The sequence below is a fragment of the Dendrobates tinctorius genome, unplaced genomic scaffold (genome assembly GCF_039654945.1).
Source record: "Dendrobates tinctorius isolate UK_male_01 unplaced genomic scaffold, ASM3965494v1 ptg000060l, whole genome shotgun sequence".
In the NCBI taxonomy this organism is placed as follows: Eukaryota; Metazoa; Chordata; class Amphibia; order Anura; family Dendrobatidae; genus Dendrobates; species Dendrobates tinctorius.
In genome coordinates, this window is record NW_027361728.1 from 43,390,719 (window position 1) to 43,415,414 (window position 24,696).

The 24,696-nt window shown below is 44.4% G+C and overlaps 1 protein-coding gene across 1 annotated transcript in view; it reads left to right on the top strand.

Annotated features, from left to right (window-relative positions):
- The window catches only part of LOC141092600 (transient receptor potential cation channel subfamily V member 6-like), a 189,628-nt gene that overhangs the window by 11,521 nt on the left and 153,411 nt on the right, over positions 1-24,696 (top strand). Inside the window, exon 2 of the mRNA XM_073578928.1 lies at positions 20,188-20,229. Coding sequence (XP_073435029.1) covers positions 20,195-20,229 — 35 coding nt within the window. The 5' untranslated portion in view covers positions 20,188-20,194. The remainder of the gene's footprint in view (positions 1-20,187; positions 20,230-24,696) is intronic.

Sequence of the window (24,696 nt, forward strand, 5' to 3'; positions counted from 1 at the left end):
CAGCAGGGTCCCACGTTAACATGTCCCGCTGTGACCCAGCACAGCTGGGACCCACCTTAACCAAGTATACCATTGCACCACCAGGGGTAACCCGCTCCTCCACTGGGTTCACCCCCCCCGCTCTTTGTGCAATCCACCGACTTCAAATACCCCCCTCCTTTTCCGCCGACTGCTGCGACAACGTCAAACCTCTTCTTCTCTTCACCATGTCGATCTCCAGAAGATCCTAAAATTAGGGCGGGAGGGCGGGACGATTCCGGACGTCTGCAAGGTAAGGAATGACCATCCCCCCACAGTTCTGCCCTATATATCCATCCCACTACTGACCACTCCCTGCCAACTCACATTGCACAATAAGCCCCATAGCTCTAACCCACACCTTCCCCACAAGCACAAAGCACTACTGACCACTCCCTGCCAACTCACATTGCACCATAAGCCCCATAGCTCCAACCCACACCTTCCCCACAAACACAAAAGCACTACACCTTACCCTTCACTAACCCTCAGGCCTAGCATCCCTCCTTAGTCATGTGCGCCCTCCCTGTAGCCCCTTTGGGGCAGGCGTCCAGGCTTGCCTTGACTTAGGAAAGTCTGACTGACGGCTTCACTGTAATGACCCCTCCCAAAACCCACACTTACCCCTTCTTAACTTAAATAAGACACGACTGAGTGACATTGGATGTAAAAGGCCACAGCAGCCCCGTTTATTAACACCAAATAAGCAATAACATTCTATCCATAAACGTAGAAATATTCCATAAACATAACCACCAGCAAAAGGAGGGGGGGTAAATGAAGAGTCCATTGTACATGATTGCAACACCAGCTCCACCACGTGCCCTCAGCCGCACCACACCGGCTCGAGAACACCCAGCCGAGTGTTGCAAAACCCATTGTACATGATTGCAACACCAGCTCCACCACGTGCCCTCAGCCGCACCACACCGGCTCGAGGACACCCAGCCGAGTGTTGCCCAACCAATGTCCTGCTGGGACCCAGCCCAGCAGGGACCCACGTTAACATGCCCCGCTGTGACCGAGCACAGCAGGGTCCCACGTTAACATGTCCCGCTGTGACCCAGCACAGCTGGGACCCACCTTAACCAAGTATACCATTGCACCACCAGGGGTAACCCGCTCCTGCACTGGGTTCACCCCCCCGCTCTTTGTGCAATCCACCGACTTCAAATACCCCCCTCCTTTCCGCCACCGCGAGCACGTATGACACCTTGTACGTGCGAGTACCACCACCAAAAACCCAACCCGAGCCGACTCTGCGGCTCGAGTAACCAATGTTTCTGTACCAAGACCAATCAATCAAAACTGATCCCCATTAGACCTCACAATGCCAACCTACACCAAAATACCAGTACAACAAGGTCAGCCACACCCAAGACCTGCAACTAGCCAACCGCATCGTCCAATCCTATGCACCGCCTGCGCGACCAGTCCCCAACCTGAGCCGCCGCCTCTGCCTCGTTGAGACCGCAACATTGCAGGTGCCTCCGAAAATTATACTTCACCTAATAATTAATCAAAGCCAACCATTATTGCCGTGAACAAAAGAACCTACATTGGTTCCCCAAACCTCCGATAGATTCTTGAAAATGTGCCCAGTAAAACCCACTATGTAGTCATTCCAAACAGGAGCCCCTATGGACATCAACATGAGCACGGCTCCCAGGCAGAAAATTGCACTCCACCTGATAATAATCAAAGCCAACCATTATAGACGTAACAACAGAACCTACACTGGTTCCCCAACCTCCGACAGATTCTTGAAAAACGTGCCCCACTATATAGTCATGAACAACAACACGAGCATGGCTCCCAGGCAGGAGCATTCAGGCCCGATGTCTCAGATCAAACTCCTTGACGCCCCAGCGACCAAGTCTCCACCACACACGTGCAGTACCAAAACGCTGTTGGTCCCGTCAACCCTGTGTGATAGCATCTATCTTAAAATATCCACCCAACTAGAAAACATAAACCAATCCACCCCGTAATCACCACGACCCGGAACGAATTAATTGTGTGCATCACCCGTGCACTTCGAACCCAGAATCACAACACTATTGTTGCCACCCTCTTACCAAAAGTGAGATGTACTCCGCACCCATTCCCCGCTGAACTGCGGATTCGACACTACTCACAAAAGAAAGAAAAGCGACTCCACACCACCTGAAGTCCAGGAAAACTCAGACACACATCACGTCTCCCGAAAACCCCAGACACCATAAACCCGGGCCATCCGTCAAAACATTGCACTCACCGGTGCCCGATGCTTGTCCACCACTCAGCCTTAAAGCACCGCAAAAAGCACCCCCAAACGGAGCACAGCCCCAGATGATTACCAGGTCCTTAGAATCATTAAAAGTCAATGCACATCGCACTAGCTTCCCCTGCCACAGCGTACCACCAGCCCGACATTAATGAAAGTAATGTTATAGCTGCAACCTGCTAACCCACTACCTAAAGTACACCTCCCCCGCAGCAGCGCTGCACCACAACCGTGTCCCCATAATACCAGCCGGTCCTGACAAGTGCGCATAACGGAATAAATGACATAGCCATGTATTGCCGGACGGGCTACACCCACGCGGGAGACCATTCACACGGCCATCGAAACAACATGTCCTGCCTCATGCTCTATACAGAATTCCTGACAAATGGAACAACACCCGCTGGATAAACAAGCCGTTCACCAACCAGGACCCCCGAGACCAGTAAAGCACACGCTGGGTTACCCAACTCAAATGTTGCATCATCCTTGCGCAACACTTCACCCTGGCCCCCCCGTCCGGGGGCACCCAAAAAGAAAAGACTCTAAGGAGAGCTGTATACCCAGAAGGCAAAGCAGGACCAGCTGCACCCACAATAAACCTCCTAGCCCATTGTAACGAAAAACTATCCACTCTGTATAATAAACTCCTACGTAGCTACAATCAACGGCTGTAACAAATACCACCCGATACAGTCTGCCAAAAGCTCAATCGGCAACCCTAAAGAACCGCAGTGAGAACCCACCAGTCCTTACGTACAAAAGTTGTTAAAACTGCCCCAGGGCAGCCACGACCAGCAAATTACCGTAAGAACGCCATATGACTGCAGATCATGCAAAAACCCCCAGTGGATCGTAGCCCCACGTATTCAATAACCAAAATCAACCCCCCAAAACAGCAGCACGATATACACGGGAACCTAATAACGACCCCCCGACCTGACACGATGTACTCGTTAACCTAACCTGACTTAGACATAGGGCCCCAGGTGAATCAAACACTTTGACTTATCCAAACACATGATAACCGCAACAACGCCCTGAGCATGAAGAAACCCAAAGTAGTCAAGGGTTGGACCATGAACAGAAATAAGCACACCACCTTCCCTAATACCAGATAGTAGTTCCAGGTTGGACCATGAACAGAAAATAAGCACTGCACCATCCCTAATACCAGATAATCCCCGACTACCACACAGAAACCAAACCACGGACCTCAACAACCGGACATTGACCAACCATAACCCCAGCTCCACGCCATATCTACGTATCCCCAGAAATTAACCAGGAAAACAAATCCGGTAAAAGGTCAACTCCAAGCCCCCCGGGGGAAATGTCATCCATTGCTGCCAGAAAGGCAGGTTCCCGAAAGATCTGCCGTCCCAAGCATCTCGACCTCACCAGAACGTCTGCCGCAACAAACCAAAATGCCCCTAGTGAACATGAAAACCCTTAGTACACTCAAAGCCCCTATTGGAGAACCGAACCCGGCATATAAATAAAACACACCCTAATGAAAACTCGACCACCTACCCCCTCACCTCTGACCAGCAATAGAACACACCCCACTGTAACGTGAAAGATTAAGCCGCCCGATGCACTACCCAAACAGATCACCACGTCAGTGAACTGCCATCCAACCAATATCAAATACTTGGCGCGGCGATAATCCTCCAGCCCAAAGACCCCATGCCTATAACAATAAACCATAAAACTGGCATGGATATGGCTATCCACCACCGCTCTGCCAATATCCGTATCACCACCTGAATTACTCACAAACCGCCATGGAATCACCACCAGTCATACACAAACACCCAGAGAATGCAAGCACAATTATACTAACCAAAATAAAATGATGTCGTCACCTATAGATATACCCACTATCATAAAAGCAAACTAGCATGAAATTAAAAAATACCTCCCAACACTCATGAAGTGCACAAAACAGCCTCCTGGACCACAAAGCAACCATTCCCTCACAGATTCGAACGCTGACCACATGGACCAGCCGCGCATCTTTCCGAACCCCCAGACAAACACCCGAAACCATACGTAGCAACACCCTTCCCAACCAATAGAATCTAGACATTAATAAAGGTTTAAGTGAGCCTTACTTACTAGGCTGACTCCGCGGAACCCCACGGAACAGCCGTCACGTGTCCTCCGCGTCGAGCACCGCAACTGCGATCTTCTCCATGGATCTACGCTGACTGCAGCCCTCCTGGGCCGCAGCGCCAGCGCCCAGACCGACTGTCCGTCCGGGAACGCATGGCAAAAAGTCACTGGCTCGGAGCCTCAAACAGGGGGGGGAGGTTGGCGCTCCAGCCGCAGGCAACACCTCCTGAATCTGGCACCCAACGCCGGGGGAACGCGACGCCGGACCACATGACCTGTGGCCCCTGGCAGCTGAAGGGTGGCCACATGACCGAGCCACCGCCCGCTTCCCCCCAGCGCCGCGAGAAAGGAAATGAGGCTGGTGAAGTCACACACCACCTCGCCACCGGGCTCCTTGCCGCGTCACGTCACCGCCGTCCACCGATGCCGATGACCGCGCCGGGTCAGGTGACCACGCCGGGTAACGTGGCCGCGACGTGCGCGTCACCACTGTGTGACGCGATCCGAAATGGAGGGGAGGCCGGCCACGTCACTCACCGCCCCGTTACCTCGCTGCCTGCTTCTCGACTTCTGGCTCCGGCCCCGCGATGTCTTCTGCAACAGGTCTGCTAATGGGGCTCATCCTCCGCTGCAAACTTAACTCCGGGCTGAGGTGCTCAGGAGGCCGTGAGCGTCGCTGCCGCTTCGGAGGCAGAGGGGTCCCATCTTCTCCGCCGTCGCCATCACCAGACCATCGCGGCAGCTGTTCCTTCATCCACTGCTGGCCGCGCTGCTCCATCATCCTCTTCATCTGTGCCACGAGGTATTCCATCTTCTGGATCCAAAGATTCAAGCTGAAGTCCCAGTTGTGAGGAGCGGACGATTCCGGACGTCTGCAAGGTAAGGAATGACCATCCCCCCACAGTTCTGCCCTATATATTCATCCCACTACTGACCACTCCCTGCCAACTCACATTGCACAATAAGCCCCATAGCTCCAACCCACACCTTCCCCACAAGCACAAAGCACTACTGACCACTCCCTGCCAACTCACATTGCACCATAAGCCCCATAGCTCCAACCCACACCTTCCCCACAAACACAAAAGCACTACACCTTACCCTTCACTAACCCTCAGGCCTAGCATCCCTCCTTAGTCATGTGCGCCCTCCCTGTAGCCCCTTTGGGGCAGGCGTCCGGGCTTGCCTTTCTAAGCAAAGAACACAATGTACTATTTTCTGCACACTAATGCATTGTTTATACTTTCAGATTGCTGCATATGAATTTTAGCCTATTTTTTATTGCGTAACTATTAGCAATTGTTAGGTTTTGTGCATAGTCTTCAGAGTAATTTACTATCTGTAAAGAAACTCACAAAACAAGGAAATGAAGTTACATTTAAGCATGATAGCTGCATCATCTCAAAAGAGGGCCACACACTAGCAGAAGGAAAAATCACAAATGAACTTTACCAGCTTAAATGCAAAGAGTGTGTGTATACTGCTCAGGAAGAAAGGCACAATAACTGCATTCATGTATGGCATAGGCGCCTAGCACACAGAGACCCAGAAGCAATAAGGAAGTTAGTTCAAAAGCAACTAGCTGAGGACATTACAATTGATCTATGTCACCAGATAATGAAATGTACTAGCTGCATCAAAGGGAAAATGTCTAGAAAAGCTTTTCCTAAGAGAAGTACTACAAGAACAGAACAGACACTAGATTTAATACATACAGATGTCTGTGGTCCAATGAGCACTCAGATTCCTGGGAAGAAGATATATTTTCTCACATTTATTGATGATCATTCAAGATATACAGTTGTCCATCTGCTTCACAGCAAGAAAGAAGTTCCAGAGAAACTTGAAGTATATCTAGCTGAGGTATATAGTAAATTTGGGAGAATGCCAAAGATTCTACGTGCAGATAATGGGACTGAATACACAAGTAATGAGACACAGTGCATTTTAAAGAAAAATGGAATCCTATTTCAGACCACTGTACCGTACAATCCTGAGCAAAATGGTGTCGCAGAAGAAGGAACCGAACACTGTGAAAGTGGAAGCAGTATGTTGTTTGATGCAAACCCGCCCACAGCATATTGGGGTGAAGCAATCATGACAGCTTGTTATCTTCAGAACAGACTACCAGGTAAAGCTACAGAGAAAACTCCGTTTGAGCAATGGAACAGCAGAAAGCCAAAACTACATCATATAAGAATATTCGGAAGTAAAGCGCTTATACATGTTCCCAAAGAAAGGCGAACTAAGTGGGAATCTCACGCTAAGGAAGGGATCCTGGTAGGCTACAGTGAAACCCAGAAAGGTTATAGGATTCTACACCCAGAAACAAACAAGGTCACAATTAGTAGAGATGTAGTGATTGATGAGAACTTTGTGTCCCCCAAGTTTTGTGACATCACGCCAGTAGTTCAGCTGAAGTCACAATTACAAGACAATAACAAGGAGGATGTAGAGGTCTGGCTGGATTCTTCAACCACTGAAGGAACAACAGAAAAATCAGGTGAATCTGAAATCAGGAGATCTTCAAGATCAAACAGAGGCGTACCAGCTAAACGTCTATCCTACATAGTCAAGACACTACCTGAATCAGAGCCGCAGTCATGGGATGAAATGCAAGAACTACCTGTCCATGAAAGAACAAAGTGGATCAATGCTGCTAATGAGGAAATCAAATCGCTTCATCAACTTCAAACTTGGAAACTCACCAAGCTGCCACAGGGTAAAAATGCAATCAAGTGCAAGTGGGTCTTCAAAACCAAATATGACTCTGAAGGTAAAGTCCACAGATTTAAAGCAAGGTTGGTGGCAAAAGGATATTCTCAAAGGTATGGCGAAGATTACGATGCTACGTTTGCTCCGGTCGCTAAACAGACCACGTTCAGAACTTTGTTAGCTCTAGCTGCTGTACAAAAGATGAATGTCAGATATTTGGATATAAAAACTGCCTTTTTAAATGGTGACATTGAGGAGGACTTATACATGACTCAACCTGAAGGTTATGTAAAAGGGGGTGAAGAGAATCTTGTTTGCAAACTACAAAAATCCCTTTATGGTCTTAAGCAATCAGCAAGAGCATGGAATACCAAGATGAATAAGGTCTTGTTGGAAGAAGGTTTTAAAAGAGGATAAGTAGTTGTTGAGTGGGGGTGTTGGAATAATGCATATTGATCTGTATGTATTGCAACAACTACTACTGTACTGTTTTATATATTGTGCATATTGTGAGATTGTTAACAAAGTTCAGTGAGAAAAAAAAAAAAACAGACAGGATGCCCCCTCCTTCTCTTCCCTTCTTGTTGTTGTAATGCTCCCATGCTGCAAGCCACAGCAGATACCAGACTGATCACATTTCATGCTGTAAGCTGTTCAACCTGGATACGAATAAATCTACATTCTGTGTTGCTGACTCTGGATGTTACGCTGATTAATCCACTACTAACAGGTTTTTATTCAATCTGCCTCCAAAAAATTGGAATAGGAAAGCGATAAAAAAAAGTCATGCGCCCGAAAATCATACCAATGAAAACATCAACTCACTCACAAAAATAAAGCCCTCACATAATGCTGTCAGCAGAAATATGGAAAAATTATAGCTCTCAAAATGTGGAGATGCAAAAACTTGCTTTTGCAAAAAAAAAGCATAATTTAGGCTGGTTTCACACTTGCGCTTTTTTGCGCTTTTTTTAGCGCAAAAAAAAATGCGTTTTTTCCCTATACTTTAACATGGGTGCGCATAGGAGCACACACACATGCGTTGGTATGCGCATGCGTTTTTTTGTAGTGTGCGCTCGGGCGCAAAAAATGCATTCTGTTGCATTTTTTGTGCGTCCGACTTGCCCCCCAAAAATGCGTGAGCACGCAATGTGGTTTTTTTTTACAGCAAAACACCCATTATAGTCTATGGGTGCGCATATGTGCTCATTGTAATGCGCACGTATGCGCAAAAAAATGCATTTTTTTTAAAAAGGCACCAAAACCCGCAAAAAAACGCACACAAACGCATGATGCGTTTTTTTCATGCGTTTGTGTGCGCAAAAAACGTGCAGCAAAAAAACGCAAGTGTGAAAGTAGCCTTAGTGTGTGACAGCAGCGAAACATAAAATCCAGGTATAAATCTGGTATCGATGTAATCACACCGACCCAAAGAATGAAGTAGCCATATCACTTATACTGCCCGAGGAACGGCGTAAAAAATAAATAAAACCAATTCTTCACCTGCTATTGATATGTTAGTTCTGTCTTCCAAAGATCACAGTAAAGCTTGGCTCTCATTTATCCTGCGCTTTGCACTGAGCGCTTACACCGGGGTTTCCATGTAAATCTCTGAAATTACGTGATTCAAACAGAAGCTCTGGCGGAAGATTCCCTATAATGAGGCAGATGGAGGTACTGTGGACACTGTCTGTACTATGATCTGGCAGTGGACGTCACACTTTTGATCACTTTTGAAAAGAAAGAGACCCCTGAACATAGAACAGATGGGGTCCAGAATAACTCTGTTGCCTCATTATAGTGAGTGGCTCCCTCGTGGGTTTCATCGAATCACAACACTTGGAGATTTAGAAGGAAACCCCAATATAAGTGCTGTTTATCACGCCGAATAAATGTTATGTAAAATGTCCCCAACAAAAGCTTGAAATCAATCCACAAAAAACGCAAGTCCCCACTCAGGTCTGTTGTTTGTTAACAGAACTATAGAGGCTTCTGTGTTACTGGTAGCACAAATGGTCTGGAAAAGCTCTATACCTCTTTGACCACCAAAACAAATTTGATCAATTCTGTGCTCCCAAATCCAAATACCCCCTCCCTTCTGAGTTATATAGTGTGTCTAAACCACATTTAGCATCCACAAGTTTGGCACTTCTGTACTGGGGACAGCCTGCCTAATTTACGGGTGCCTGTCTCCAGAAGCATGGGCTGGGCACTACAACGTACTGGGCAATGCAATGGCAGTTTGCAATTTTCACTGAGCAACATCCACTGCTGCCTGTTTCTGGAAAACACCCATGGAGTCAAAATCATTACTACACCTGTAGATAAATTCCCAAAGGGGAATAATTCTTTGGAATGCACTTCCCAGGTCAATACGATTAGTCCCCAATCCCTACAATTTTAAGCGTGCCCTGAAAATGCATTTATTCAGATTGGCCTACCGCCTCAACACATTAACCTAACTATTCCTGTGTGGCACAGTCAAAAGTTTTACCATAACCAGATTCCCCGCATCATGTTCCCACATGCTTTATGCATCTATTAGCCCTCTGTGTCTGTACTGTTACACACTTAGCATTGTGGCTGGCCGATACAATCAGGGCAAATGTTACCACCCACCTTTCGTGTCTACCTTTTTTCCTGACAGATTGTAAGCTTGCGAGCAGGACCCTCATTCCTCTTGGTATCTGTTATGATCTATGTGATTATTGTTATGCTGTAATGTCTATTGTCTGTACAAATCCCCTCTGAAATGTAAAGTGCTGCGGAATATGTCGGCACTATAGAAATAAAATTTATTATTATTATTATTATTATTATTATTATTAATAAAATGGGATAAATTGAGGAGGGATTCTGCCCTCGTAGCACTTAGGGGCTCTGTATATGGAGTCCGCAAACTATTCTAAGAAAATCTGAGCTCCAGGAGGTAAATAGTGCTCCATCCCTCCCGAGTCTCGCCATGTGGTTAAGTACTGTACAGTCACATATAGGCTATTTCTACATTCAGCATAAATTGTGGGACAAATTTTGGTGCCATTTTTACCTCTTTCCCAGTGTGAAAATGTAAAATCTCGGGCTGAAACAACATTTTTGTAGAGAAATTGTAATTATTTTTGGTATCAATATGATCACTGCACCGTCAGATGAATTAATTGAGAACTGTAGTTTGTAAAATTGGGTCTCTTATGGGGGTTCTGCTGTTCTGGCACCTTAAGTGCTTTACCAATGTGACATGGCACCCTCAAATCAGTCCAGCAAAATCTAAACTCCAATATCCCACTTCTTCCCTTCTGAGCTTTGCACTATGCCTCAAAAGTAGTTTTCGAACACATATGGGGCATTGGTTTACTCAGGAGAAATTGCACAACAAATTTTGAAGTACATTTGATCCTGCTATCCTTGTGAAAATGAAAAAAAAATTGGGGCTAAAACAACATTTTTGTAGGATATTGCAGGAGAATTTTTTTTCATTTTCACAGATCAACGTTGTAATATTCTGTGAAGTACCTGTGGGTTCAAGGTGCTCACCATACATCTATATAAATTCCTTGAAGGGTCTCGTTTCCAAAATGAGGTCCTTTGTGTGGGTTTCCACTGTTTAGGCACATCTGGGGCTTTCCATACGCCACATGGTACCCACAGAACATTCCATCAAAATCCGTGCTGCAAAACGTCACGCCATCCTTTCTGAGCCTTGCGTGCACCCAAACAGATCAGTTTACTGAGGAGAAATTGCATAATAAATTGTATGGTGCATTTTCTCCTGTTACCCTTGTGAAAATAAAATTCACATTGGATGTTGGTTATCGCAATACCGTTGTTTGATTTATCGTTTGGTGCAGCTAAAAATTATACCAGACTTTTTCATAAAGGTGGACCTACATAACTTTTGTTGATGTTTCCAGGTGTTTCCATTATTTTGTCCAACCCCTGTATAGCAGTATTAAGGTCCCTAATTCTAGAGTTTTTTGTGCACTTTTTAATTTGGGGTACGTTTATCATATTAATCATGACTATTCACCATCAACTACTTTACTTTTTCTTGCTCTTATGGAATGTATGTAGGGTAAACTACAGAAAGCATAGGGAGAGCCATTGATGATCAAGGGCGCCACTATCATATACTAATCAGGGTGGCAATCTTTGCAGCCAGGTAAGGACTTATCCATAGTATTGAAGTGATCAGGGATTATTAGCTACAGGGCATACATATTTTGTTAGTTATCATGTAGAACACGTCTGACATTTATCTATGATTGGCATTATCCTAGTTGCATTCTATTCACTCAGCGGTACATATTTTTTCCATTGCTCCAATGTTGAGCATAGCTATCTGTATTGTGATTTAACGTGCGTTTGTATTGTTTGTATGTAATTTTTTTTTTACAAGCATATTCAATAATGCTGATATTGTAACAATAGAAGATTTACAGAACAAGATACAGAAGCCTAAATACCAATTTGTGTTTGAAAATTCTTTAGGGTGTATTCACACAGTCAAAAACGATGCACCAGACAGCAGCATCATTACTGCACCATGGCAAAATCATGTGCAAATATATGATTGATTACTTTAAGGAAATTGCTACAAATGATACATGGATTTGAAGCCTTTTGGGCTTACAGAGCAAAAAAGACGTTCCTGTGCTGATAGGTTACATGATGTGAATCCCACAAAATGTATTTCAAGATACATAATAAGAGATGAGATATTGCGTATAGTTACTGGGTAATTTTAACCATTTTTAGTGTTACAAAATATCTAGAATATGCAAATTGTCTCGTGTATGGAAATAGCTGTCACGCTGCACTCACCTGTGGGCGGGACCTCGGTCCCGACGTCATCTCTTCCGGAGCCTGTTCACTATAATACCCAGAAAGGTTATCAAAATTAGGTCTATTTACTCTAGAAAAGAGAAGACTTAGGGGAGACCTAATATATATGTACAAGTATATCAGAGGGCAATACAGAGATCTCTCCAATGAACTGTTTGCACCAAGGACTGTGACAAGAACAAGGGGGCGTTCTCTTCGTTTGGAGGAAAGACAATTTCTGCACCAGCATAGAAAAGGGTTCTTCATGGTAAGAGCAGTGAGGCTCTGGAATTCTCTTCCTGAGGAAGTGGTGATGGCCAACTCACTGAATGAATTTATGAAAGGAATGGATGCTTTTCTTTTGAGTAACAGTATAGAAGGTTACGAATAACATAATATTATAGGTAGATGGTTGACCCAGCTTAGGGGATGGAAATTTTTACCCTATGGAGAAAATTGGCTTCTACTCTGTGGATTTTTTGCCTTCCCCAGGATCAACAATGCAGAACAGCTGCACTAAAAATAGGCTGAACTAGATGGACATAAGGTCTTCCTTCAGCCTTCAAAACTATGTTACTATGTTACCTCTCGTACCTAGGCTCCTGTCCCCTCCATGCTATGTGCGCGCTTGCGCACTTTTCTCAGTTCAGTCTCCAGGTCCGTCCTCTCTATGGTACTGGAGGACTTGACCGGAAGCCCTAGTGATCATGTGCTATATCAGGCTACCTCTTCCTAGGGGAGGTGCCTGATTATTGTTGTGCTTCCTGGCTTGGTCTGCCATGTCCCTGCCTGGCTGCGCGCTGTATTCGGGTCCTCTGCCTTTTACTCTGTTGTGCCTCTTGGCACATGCTCTGAACCTGTGCTCTGTCTAATACTCAGTTGTGCCTCCTGGCACACACTCTGATTCTGTGCTCTGTCTTATACTCAGTTGTGCCTCCTGGCACACGCTCCAATCCTGTGCTTTGTCTTATACTCCGTTGTGCCTCCTGGCACACACTCTGATCCTGTGCTTTGTCTTATACTCAGTTGTGCCTCCTGACACACTCTCTGACCTGTACTCTGTCTCATACTCAGTTGTGCCTCCTGGCACACGCTCCAATCCTGTACTCTGTCTTATGCTCAGTTGTGCCCTCTGGCACACACCCTGCTCCCGTACTCTGTTACACCTCCTGGCACACCTGCTGCCTAATTCAGTACTCTGACATGCTCCTTTGCACGCATCCTACTTTGCTCACACCTAGATGTACTAGTCGCTGCACGCCATACGTGCTCCCGTGTACACGCCTTGTGTTCCCGAGTACACCCAGTACCGTCCTGTACACCACGTGTTCCTGTGCCCACGCTTTATACGTCCCTACAGACACAATCACTCGTGTCTGCTGTGAGCCGGCCACCTGGTGCCAGCAGTCGTGGCACCTCTCCCCCTGGGGCTTGCCCCTGACACTCCCTGTATAGGGGTGGTCCTCACTAGGTCAGCTCGCCCTGGGAAGGTTGGTGCCATGATCCAGAGGGTCCTCTCCAGGAGTCGTCACAATAGCAATCCTAAAAGTCAATATCTACCTTTTAACGAGCCTTGTCCCATGATTTAGGATAAAAAGCAAAACCAAAATCTCAATTAGCAGACAATGTTTCAGGGAGTTTCTAGTTGTCACTGCAAAGTATGGAGCATTGCATGGATTACAAGCCTCCTCACACTGGCATGTAAAACATATCACTCTCTACATGGAGGAACGTTACACCCTAAAATGATCTGGACACATTCTATCTATCCAATAAATAGATGAGATCCACATTTTCAGTTTTCACTATAGGATTGCCATGTGGTATTGTTTAAGAAATAAAGTAGGACAAAATTTTGCCTGAAGCTAATACTTGTCTGGGCCCAACACAACATCTTTAATTCATCGTGCCTTGTAAAATATTATTGTGACATATATTTCTTCAGAATACTAATATGATCCCATTCAACAAGACCTTGGCACTATTTTTTTATAGTATAAATCCTGTTTACTCCATTTTTGAGGTGCCCTAAAGTACCCTAGATATACCGTGCATATGGAAACATCCCAGCGTGCTAGTTTTTATTGCATTAAAAGCTGGCTCAGGTTTTATCATCACAAGAGATGCGGCAGAGACCATGTGAAGCGTCATAGCTGCAACCACATGTAGCTTTACATTCTTAGGCTATGTGCACATGTAGCAGAATTCTCGTGGAAGTTACTGCGAGAATTCCGGAATTCCATTCCACGGGAAAATCGCATTTTAAATTCCCGCGATTTTCCGGCGGAAAAATTAGCGATTTGCAAGCGTAATTAGCTTGCAGAATGCTAGCGTTTTCCAAGCGATCTGTAGCATCGCTTGGAGAACTGATTGACAGGTTGGTCACACTCGTCAAACATAGTGTTTGACGAGTGTGACCAACTTTTTACTACTGAGGCTGCCTATGCGGCATCAATAGTAAAAGATATAATGTTAAAAATAATTAAAAAAATAAAAAATGGTGTTATATTCACCTTCCGGCGTCCCGCACAGCCTTCCCAGGTCTCAGCAATGCTTCCGTTCCCAGTAATGCCTTGCAAGACCTTTGATGACGTTGCGGTCTCGCAATGCTGTAGCGGTCTCGCAAGGAATAGGGACCGCTACATTATCGCGAGACTGCGATGTCATCAAAGGTCTCGCAAGGCATTACTGGGAACGAAAGCATCACTGAGGCCCGGGAAGGCTGCGCGGGACGCTGGAAGGTGAATATAACACCATTTTTTATTTTTTTTAATTATTTTTAACATTCTATCTTTTACTATTGATGCCGCATAGGCAGCCTCAGTAGTAAAAAGTTGGTCACACTCGTCAAACACTATGTTTGACGAGTGTGACACCTTTTTTTATTTTTTATTCTATTTTTTACAGTGATATGGTACCCACAGCCCGGAGGACAGTCTCCTCTCCTCTGGACCGTGGGTACCATCCGCAAATGTTCTGCTTACTTTTCACATGGTGGGCACAGCCACATGCGGGAAGTAAGCAGAACAATGCAATCCTATGGATGCGGGATTGCCGCGATTCCGCAAAATAATGAGCATGCTGCGTATTTTTCCGCGATGCGATTCCGCCATGGGAAAATCCGCAGCATTAGCACAGCATTGCGGAATCCCATAGGATCGCATGGGATGCTGCAGTTTTGACGCTTTGTATTTTTGCAGCATCAAAACCGCAGCAACCAGTTGTTACAGCATAGTGGATGGGATTTCTAGAAATTAGTTGACATTCTGGAGTGATTAGCTATGTCCGGTAATACAGTCCCTTTAAAAAGAGTAAGGCTGCGTTCACACGTCGCGTTTTTTGTGGCGTTTTTTAACGCACGATTTTGCCGCAAAAATACATTATTGTATTTTTTAAGGATATCTATTTTTACATATAACTTTTAAGAATAAGCTGTAATGTGTGGGTACTTATGGAATAATACTATTTCTGGCTATTACAAGTGTTCTCACTAAATTAGAATATCATCAAAAAGTTCAATACAGAAAGTGAATCTCATAAATTATATAGTGTCGCTACAAACAGAGTGATCTATTTCAAGTGTTTATTTCTGTTAATGTTGATGATTAAGGCTTACAGCGAATGAAAGCCCAAAAGTCATTATCTCAGTAAATTAGAATACTTTATAACACCAGCTTGAAAAATTATTTTAAAATCTGAAATGTTGGCCTACTGAAATGTATGTTCAGTAAATGCACTCAATACTTGGTCGGGGCTCCTTTTTGTATCAATTACTGCATCAATTCGGCGTGGCATGGAGACGATCAGTCTGTAGAACTGCTGAGGTGTTATGGAAGCCCAGGTGGCTGTGATAGCAGCCTTCAGCTTGTCTACATTGTTGGGTCTGGTGTCTCTCCTCTTCCTCTTGACAATACCCCATAGATTCTCTATGGGGTTAAAGTCAGGCGAGTATGCTGGCCAATCAAGCACAATGATACTGTTGTTTTTAAACCAGGTATTGGTACTTTTGGCAGTGTGGACAGGTGCCAAGTCCTGCTGGAGAATGAAATTTCAATCTACAAAAAGCTTGTTAGCAGAGGGAAGCATGAAGTGCTCTAAAATTTCCTTGTAGACGGCTGCACTGACTTTGGTCTTAATAAAACACAATGGACCTACACCAGCAGATTACATTGTTCCCCAAACCATCACTGATTATGGAAACTTCACACTACACCTCAAGCAGCTTGGATTGTGGCCTCTCTCCACTCTTCCTCTAGACTCTGGGACCTTGATTTCTAAATGAAATGCAAAATTTACTTTCATCTGTAAACAACACCTTGGACCACTGAGCAACAGTCCAGTTCTTTTTGTCCTTGGCCCAAGTAAGAAGCTTCTTGTGTTGTGAGTGACTTGACACAAGGAATGTGACACTTGTAGCCCATGTCCTGGATACATCTGTGTGTGGTGACTTATGAATCAATGACTCCAGCAGCAGTCCACTCTTTGTGAATTTCCCTCAAATATTTGAATGGCCTTTTCTTAACTATCCTTTCAAGGCTGCAGTTATCCTGGTTGCTTGTGCACCATATTCTACCACACTTTTTCCTTCCACTCAACTCTCCATCAGTGGTGTAGCAACTGTTTGTGGCACCCGGGGCGGTCGAAAAATTTGCCGCCCCTTTGGTCGTTGATAATCCAGAAGCATCCGAAGAGCTCATGTATGGTCCATGGCGCACACAGACAGCACACTGCCCAATTATACGCCTGTCTGAACAAGCCCTTACTGTGTGAGCAAAAAAAAAAAAAAATGGTGGTCAAGACTGATTGTGATCTAGATACATCACCAGTAAGTTTATGCACCCCAACATTTCAGACACACAGACTCCCCCCTCTCTACCTTCATGTGTGCTGAAGCATTATTACAGTCACTGACTGACAATGGCTGCATATAACACCAGATGTACACATGTGTAGCTTAACATAGGGGCAGGCACTGGTGACAGGCAGGCAAATGGGGGAGCAGGCACTGGTGACAGGCAGGAAAATGGGGGAGCAGGCACTGGTGAAAGGCAGGATGAAAAGTAGAAGGACGAGCAGCAAAATAAGTAGGATTATCAGATGGACAGCAGCAGGACAGGCAGGCAGAAAAGGCTCAGGCACCAGTGAAATGTAGAAAAGCAGTTAGCAGAATTAAAAAAAAAAAAACAGGTACAAGTAACAGGCAGACAGACACCAGTGACAGACAAACAGGCAGATATGTTGTGCACTGACATTGTAAAAGTAGAAATAATAGAACAAAGATAAACAAGTGAACAGCAGAGTGACAGGCAGTCTGAACAAGCAGGCAGGAGGATAGACAGGGTAGGCACTGGTAATTGGTTGGATGAAATGTAGTAGGGCCGGCAGCAGAATCAGGATAAACAGGTGCACAGCAGGATGACAGATAGACAGGACAGGTAACAGCTACCGTGAAAATTAGAGAAGCAGGTAGCAGAAAAAAATTCAGCAGGTGGACAGAAGAGTGACAGGCAGATAAGGCAGGATAAGCATTTGGACAGCGGGGTGACATGCAGATAGGCAAGACAAGGAGGACAGGAAGGGAGGTAGAGAAGCGGCAGACAGGTATAACAACCATGAGTCCAGGCAGGGTGACAGCACTATGACAGCCAGGGGCAGGGTGACAATGCTATGACAGGTAGGGTGACAGTGCGGTGCAGCCAGGGTGACAGCCAGGATGACAGTCAGGGGTAGAGTGACAGTGCAGTGACAGCCAGGGCAGGGTGACAGCGCTGTGACAGTCAGGGTGACAGACAGGGGCAGGGTGACAATGCTATGACAGGCAGGGTGACAGTGCGGTGCAGGCAGCGTGACAGCTGGGTGACAGCGCTGTGACAGGCAGGGTGACAGCGCTGTGACAGGCAGGGTGACAGGTAGGGGCAGGGTGACAGTGCTGTGACAGGCAGGGTGACAGGTAGGGGCAGGGTGACAGCGCAGTGACAGGTAGGGGCAGGGTGACAGGAAGGGGCAGGCAGGGTGACAGCAGTGTGACAGGCAGGAGAAGGGTGACATCCAGGGGCAGGGTGACAGCAATGTGACTGGCAGGGGCAGGGTAACAGCGCTGTGATGGGCAGGGTGACAGGTAGGGGCAGGGTGACAGGTAGGGGCAGGGTGACAGCACAGTGATGGGCAGGGTGACAAGTAGGGGCAGGGTGACAGCACTGTGACAGGCAGGGTGACAGCAGTGTGACAGGTAGGGGCAGGGTGACAGCACTGTGACAGGCAGGGTGACAGCTCCCTCCCCTCCTCTTGCAATCAACAAGTCGGCAGCACAGTGACACAGTGCCAGACAATAACAAGTTTGTGTCCCCCTCCCATCCCTCCTCCGTCACCTGTAGCAGCACGGAGCGCACGGCTGCCATTACCTTAGCAGGGCATGTGGGGCCACACTGCCATCCCTGGGGACATGGCTGCCGCCGCCTCTGGTGCTCTGCTGCTGCTTTGGGCACTAGGGCAGTTGTGCTGCAGCTGAGGGTAATCCAGCTCCCACTTCCTCCATGATCTGCACAGAGCCAGGCAGGGGTTAGCCCGGGACAGCTGGTCAAACCCAGAGAAATGGATGAAGCAGGCAGCAGCAGCCTCCCCAGACACACGGCCAATAAATACAGGCTGGCAGCTCCAGGCGCTCGGCAATCGATTACAGGACAGTGCACTTGATCCGCTGCCCTGAATGTCTCCAGTGATCTCAGCAGCCAGGGGTGGATCCAGCATGGCACCCCGTGACCCACCTGCCCTCGCCGCCAAAATCTGCTGCTGCTGCACTGTGCCTCCGCGCTTCTCCCACAAAGAGGAATTGCTGCTGCTGCCGCGCCGCCCCCACACACGTGCCGCCAGGGGCGGACCGCCCCCCCCCACGCTACGCCACTGCTCTCCATTAATATGCTTGGATACAGCACTCTGTGAACAGCCAGCTTCTTTAGCAGTGACTGTTTGTGGCTTACCCTCCTTGTGGAGTGTGTCAATGACTACCTTCTGAACAACTGTCAAGTCAGCAGTCTTACCCATGATTGTGGAGACTACTGTAACAGACTAAGGGACATTTGTAAACGCTTAGGAAGTCTTTGCAGGTGTTTTTCGTTAATTCTAATTTACTGGGATAATTACTTATGGATTATCATTGGCTGTAAGCCATAGTCGTCAAATTAACAGAAATAAACACTTGAAATAGATCACTCTGGTGTTAATGACTCTATATAATATATGAGTTTCACTTTTTGTATTGAAGAACTGAAATAAATTAACTTTTTGATGATATTCTAATTTAGTGAGAAGCACTTGTACATGACTTTTCACCATTTTTTTTACTCAGCAGGTTCTATCTATAGTTTGCAATTGACTCTGAACTAGTGGGTGTAGTGGAGACAAGCTGTCATGATGTCTCGTATACACAGCACACAGACAGTTATTGTAGATAGGTATTCCTGCTTTATTTCATAGGCATCAAACAGACCAAAACAGCTGAGGCATAAATGATATTTTATAGCTGTACTAAGCAGTGTAGCTGTGAATTCTGAATTGGAATAAGCTAAATAAAAATGTAGAAAGGTCTCTGTCACTCAGTCTGTTTTCTCACTCCACTTTTTTCCTCTCTACTAGTGATGAGCGAGTATACTTGTTGCTCTGGTTTCCCCTAGCATGCTAGGGTGGCCTCCGAGTATTTTAGCGTGCTCGGAGATTTAGTTTCTGTCGATGCAGCTGCATTATTTATGGCTGCTGGACAGGCTGAATACATGTGAGGAATGCCTGTTTGTTAGGGAATTCCCATGTGTATTCAGGCTGTCCAGCAGCCATAAATCATGCAGCTTGAGCGACAGAAACAAAATCTCTGAGCACGTCAAAATACTCGGAGATCACCCGAGCATGCTCAGGGAAACCCGAGCAACAAGTATACTCGCTCATCACTACTCTCTACAAAAAGTTTGCAATGCTGTGTAAGCTGAGACCTCATTGTGCTGGCACTTGTCTTGAGCAAGACCGATCTGTGCAAAACAGATATGAAATGTTTTTTGAGTGTGAATGATTAGTTTATGCGGGGAGAGAGTAAGAGACTCTAGATGGAGAAAGAAGCAAATTTCATGGATGAGATATATTACAAAGTTTCTTATATTGGTTTATACTATTGATTTATGTAAAGTTTGTTGAAAGTACAGTTCACATGTAAATGGAACTTTCTCAAAGTAGAAATGGTCATGACTTATTTTTTTTCTGATTCTTAGATGATAGATGAGACTCATTATGGACGAAACTGTGAAAAGTGGGTGAGTAATGTTTAACAGTGTATTCTCTATTTTGTACATATAGTCTGTGATCATCTTAACCCCTTTACCCCCAAGGGTGGTTTGCATGTTAATGACCAGGCCAATTTGTACAATTCTGACCACTGTCCCTTTATGAGGTAAAAACTCTGGAATGCTTCCATGGATCCCAGTGATTCTGACATTGTTTTCTAGTGACATATTGTACTTCATGACAGTGGTAAAATTTATTTGATATGACTTGCGTTTATTTGTGAAAAAAATTTAAATTTGGCAAAAATTTTGAAAATTTTGCAATTTTCCAACTTTGAATTTTCATGCCCTTAAAGCAGAGAAATATGTCACAAAAAATAGTTAATAAATAACTATTTCCACATGTCTACTTTACATCAGCACAATTTTGGAACCAAATTTTTTTTTTGTTAGGAAGTTATAAGGGCAAAAAGTTGACCAGCGGTTTCTCATTTTTACAACACCATTTTTTATAGGGACCATATCACATTTGAAGTCACTTTGAGGGTTCTATATGATAGAAAATACCCAAAAGTGACACCATTCTAAAAATTTCACACCTCAAGGTGCTCAAAACCACATTCAATAAGTTTATTAACCCTTCAGGTGCTTCACAGGAATTTTTTGGAATATTTAAAAAAAATGTACATTTAACTTTTTTTCGCAAAAAATTTACTTCAGATCCAATTTGTTTCATTTTACAAAGGGTAACAGAAGAAATTGGACCCCAAAAAGTTGTTGTACAATTTGTCCTGAGTACGCTGATACCTCATATATGCAGGTAAACCACTGCTCGGGTGCATGGCAGAGCTCAGAAGAGAAGGAGCGCCGTTTGACGTTTCAATGCAAAATTGGCTGGAATTGAGATCGGACGCCATGTCGCATTTGGAGAGCCTCTGATGTGCCTAAACAGTGGAAATTCCCCACAAGTGACACCATTTTGGAAGGTAGACCCCCTAAGGAACTTATGTAGATATGTGGTGAGCACTTTGAACCCCCAAGTGCTTAACAGAAGTTTATAATGTAGAGCCGTAAAAATAAAAAATCTTATTTTTTTCACAAAAATGATCTTTTTGCCCCCAATTTTTTTATTTTCCCAAGGGTAACAGGAGAAATTGGACCCCAATAGTTGTTGTGCAATTTGTCCTGAGTATGCTGATTCCCCATATCTGGGGGTAAACCACTGTTTGGGCACATGGCAGAGCTCAGCAGGGAAGGAGCACCGTTTGACTTTTTCAAGGCAGAATTGGCTGGAATTGAGATCAGCAGGATGTCGCGTTTGGAGAGCCCCTAATGTGACTTATCAGTGGAAACCCCCCAATTCTAACTCCAACCCTAACCCCAACACACCCCTAACCCTAATTTCAACCTTAACCATAACCCTAACCACACCCCTAACCCTAATCCCAACTCTAGCCCTAATCCTAACTTTAGCCCCAACCCTAACTCTAACCCTAACCCTTTCTTTAGCCTCAACCGTAACCCTAACTTAAGTCTCAACCCTAACCCTAACCTCAACCCTAACCCTAAGCCTCAACCCTAACCCTAATGGAAAAATGGAAATAAATATTTTTTTTATTTTATTACTTTTCCCTAACTAAGAGGGTGATAAACGGGGCTTTGATTTACTATTTATAGTTGGTTTTTATAGCGGGTTTTTATGTTTGGCAGCTGTCATACACTAAAAGACACTTTTTATTAAAAAAATTTTTTTAGCATCACCACATTTTGAGAGCTATAATTTTTCCATATTTTGGCCCACAGAGTCATATGAGGTCTTGTTTTTTGCGGGACAAGTTGATGCTTTTATTGGTGCCATTTTCGGGCACATGACATTTTTTGATCGCTTTTTATTCCAACTTTTGGGAGGCAGAATGAACAAAAACCAGCAATTCATGAATTTCTTTTGGGGGGAGGCGTTTATACCGTTCTGCGTGTGGTAAAATTGATGAAGCAGTTTTGTTCTTTGGGTCAGTACGATGACAGCGATACCTCATTTATAGCTTTTGGCGCTTTTATACAATAAAAACTATTTTAAATAAAAAAATAATTATTTTTGCATTGCTTTATTCTGAGAGCTATAACTTTTTTATTTTTCTGGTGATGGAGGTATATGGTGGCTTGTTTTTTGCGGGACAAGATGATGTTTTCAGCGGTACCACGTTTATTTATATTTTATCGCGTGTTATTCCACTTTTTGGTTGGCGGTATGATGATAAAGAATTGGTTTTTTTGCCTTTTTTTAAATGGTGTTCACTAAAAGGGTTAACTAGTGGGTCAGTTTTATAGGTCTGGTCGTTACGGATGCGGCAATACTAAATATGTGTACTTTTATTGTTTAGATTTTTTTTTAATTCAAATATTGATTTAATGATAGAATAAATATCTATTTTTTATTAGTTTTTATTATTCTTTTAAATACTTTTGCAATTATTTTAATTTTTTTTTATTTCATTTTTTTTTTACACTGTGTCCCACTATGGGACACTCATTTTGTGCATGCTGATTGCTTCTAGACAGTTGTGGCCAAAAGTATTGACACCCCTGCAATTCTGTCAGATAATACTCAGTTTCTTCCTGAAAATGATTGCAAACACAAATTCTTTGGTATTATTATCTTCATTTAATTTGTCTTAAATGAAAAAACACAAAAAGAATTGTCCAAAAGCCAAAATGGATATAATTCCACACCAAACATAAAAAAGAGGGTGGACAAAAGTATTGGCACTGTTCGAAAAATCATGTGATGCTTCTCTAATTTGTGTAATTAACAGCACCTGTAACTTACCTGTGGCACCTAACAGGTGTTGGCAATAACTACACTGTGTTCCAAATTATTATGCAAATGATATTTTTCTCTGATTTTCCTAATTAGTCGGTACAAATGACAGTCAGTCTAATAAAAGTATACGGTTAGAGTATACATCAAATTTTGTTGAAGAAACCTCCCAATAATAACAGTATAATCTCCAAAATGAATAAAAACTCAAATTGCACTGTTCCAAATTATTAGGCACAGTAGAATTTCTAAACATTTGATATGTTTTAAAGAAATGAAAATGCTCATTTGTGGAATTTGCAGCATTAGGAGGTCACATTCACTGAACAAAAAGGATATTTTGGAGTTAAATAGCTTAACAGGCCAAGTTACATGGTAACATAGGAACCCTTCTTTGATATCAGCTTCACAATTCTTGCATCCATTGAAATTGTGAGTTTTTGGAGAGTTTCTGCTTGTATTTCTTTGCATGAAGTCAGAATAGCCTCCCACAGCTGCTGTTTTGATGTGAACGGCCTCCTACCCTCATAGATCTTTTGCTTGATCATACTCCAAAGGTTCTCTATAGGGTTGAGGTCAGGGGAAGATGGTGGCCACACCATTAGTTTATCTCCTTTTATGCCCATAGCAGTCAATGACTGAGAGGTATTCTTTGCAGCATGAGATGGTGCATTGTCGTGCATGAAGATGATTTTGCTCCTGAAGGCACGTTTCTGCTTTTTATACCATGGAAGACAGCTGTCAGTCAGAAACTCTAAATACTTTGCAGAGGTCATTTTCACACCTTCAGGAACCTTAAAGGGCCCTACCAGCTGTTTCCCCATGATTCCGGCCCAAAACATGACTCCTCCACCTCCTTGCTGACGTCGCAGCCTTGTTGGGACATAGTGGCCATCCACCAACCATCCACTACTCCATCCATCTGGACCATCCAGGGTTGCTCGACACTCATCAGTAAACAAGACTGTTTGAAAATTAGTCTTCATGTATGTCTGGGCCCACTGCAACCATTTCTGCTTGTGAACACTGTTTAGGGGTGGCCGAATAGTAGATTTATGCACCACAGCAAGCCTTTGAAGGATCCTACACATGAGGTTCGAGGGACTCCTGAGGCACCAGCAGCTTTAAATATCTGTTTGCTGGTTTGTAATGGCTTTTTAGCAGCCACTCTCCTAATCCAATGAACTTGCCTGGCAGAAACCTTCCTCATTCTGCCTTTATCAGCACAAACATGTCTGTGCTCAGAATCAACCACAAATCTCTTAACAGTACAATGATCACGTTTAAGTTTTGGGGAAATATCTAATGTTTTCATCTCTTGACCAAGGCATTGCACTATTTGATGCTTTTCAGCAGCAGAGAGATCCTTTTTACTTCCTAAATTCTTTGAAACCTGTGCCCTGCTTAATAATGTGGAACATCATTCTTAAGTAGCTTTCCTTTAATTGAGCTCACCTGGTAAACTAATTATCACAGGCATTTGAGATTGATTTCAGTGATCCAAAGAGCCCTGATACACAATACCATCTATGAGTTTATTTGATAGACAAAAAATTACATCTTTATGACACTTAAATCCAATTTGCATAATAATTTGGAACACAGTGTAAATCACACTTGCAGCCAGTTGACATGGATTAAAGTTGACTCAACCTCTGTCCTGTGTCCTTGTGTGTACC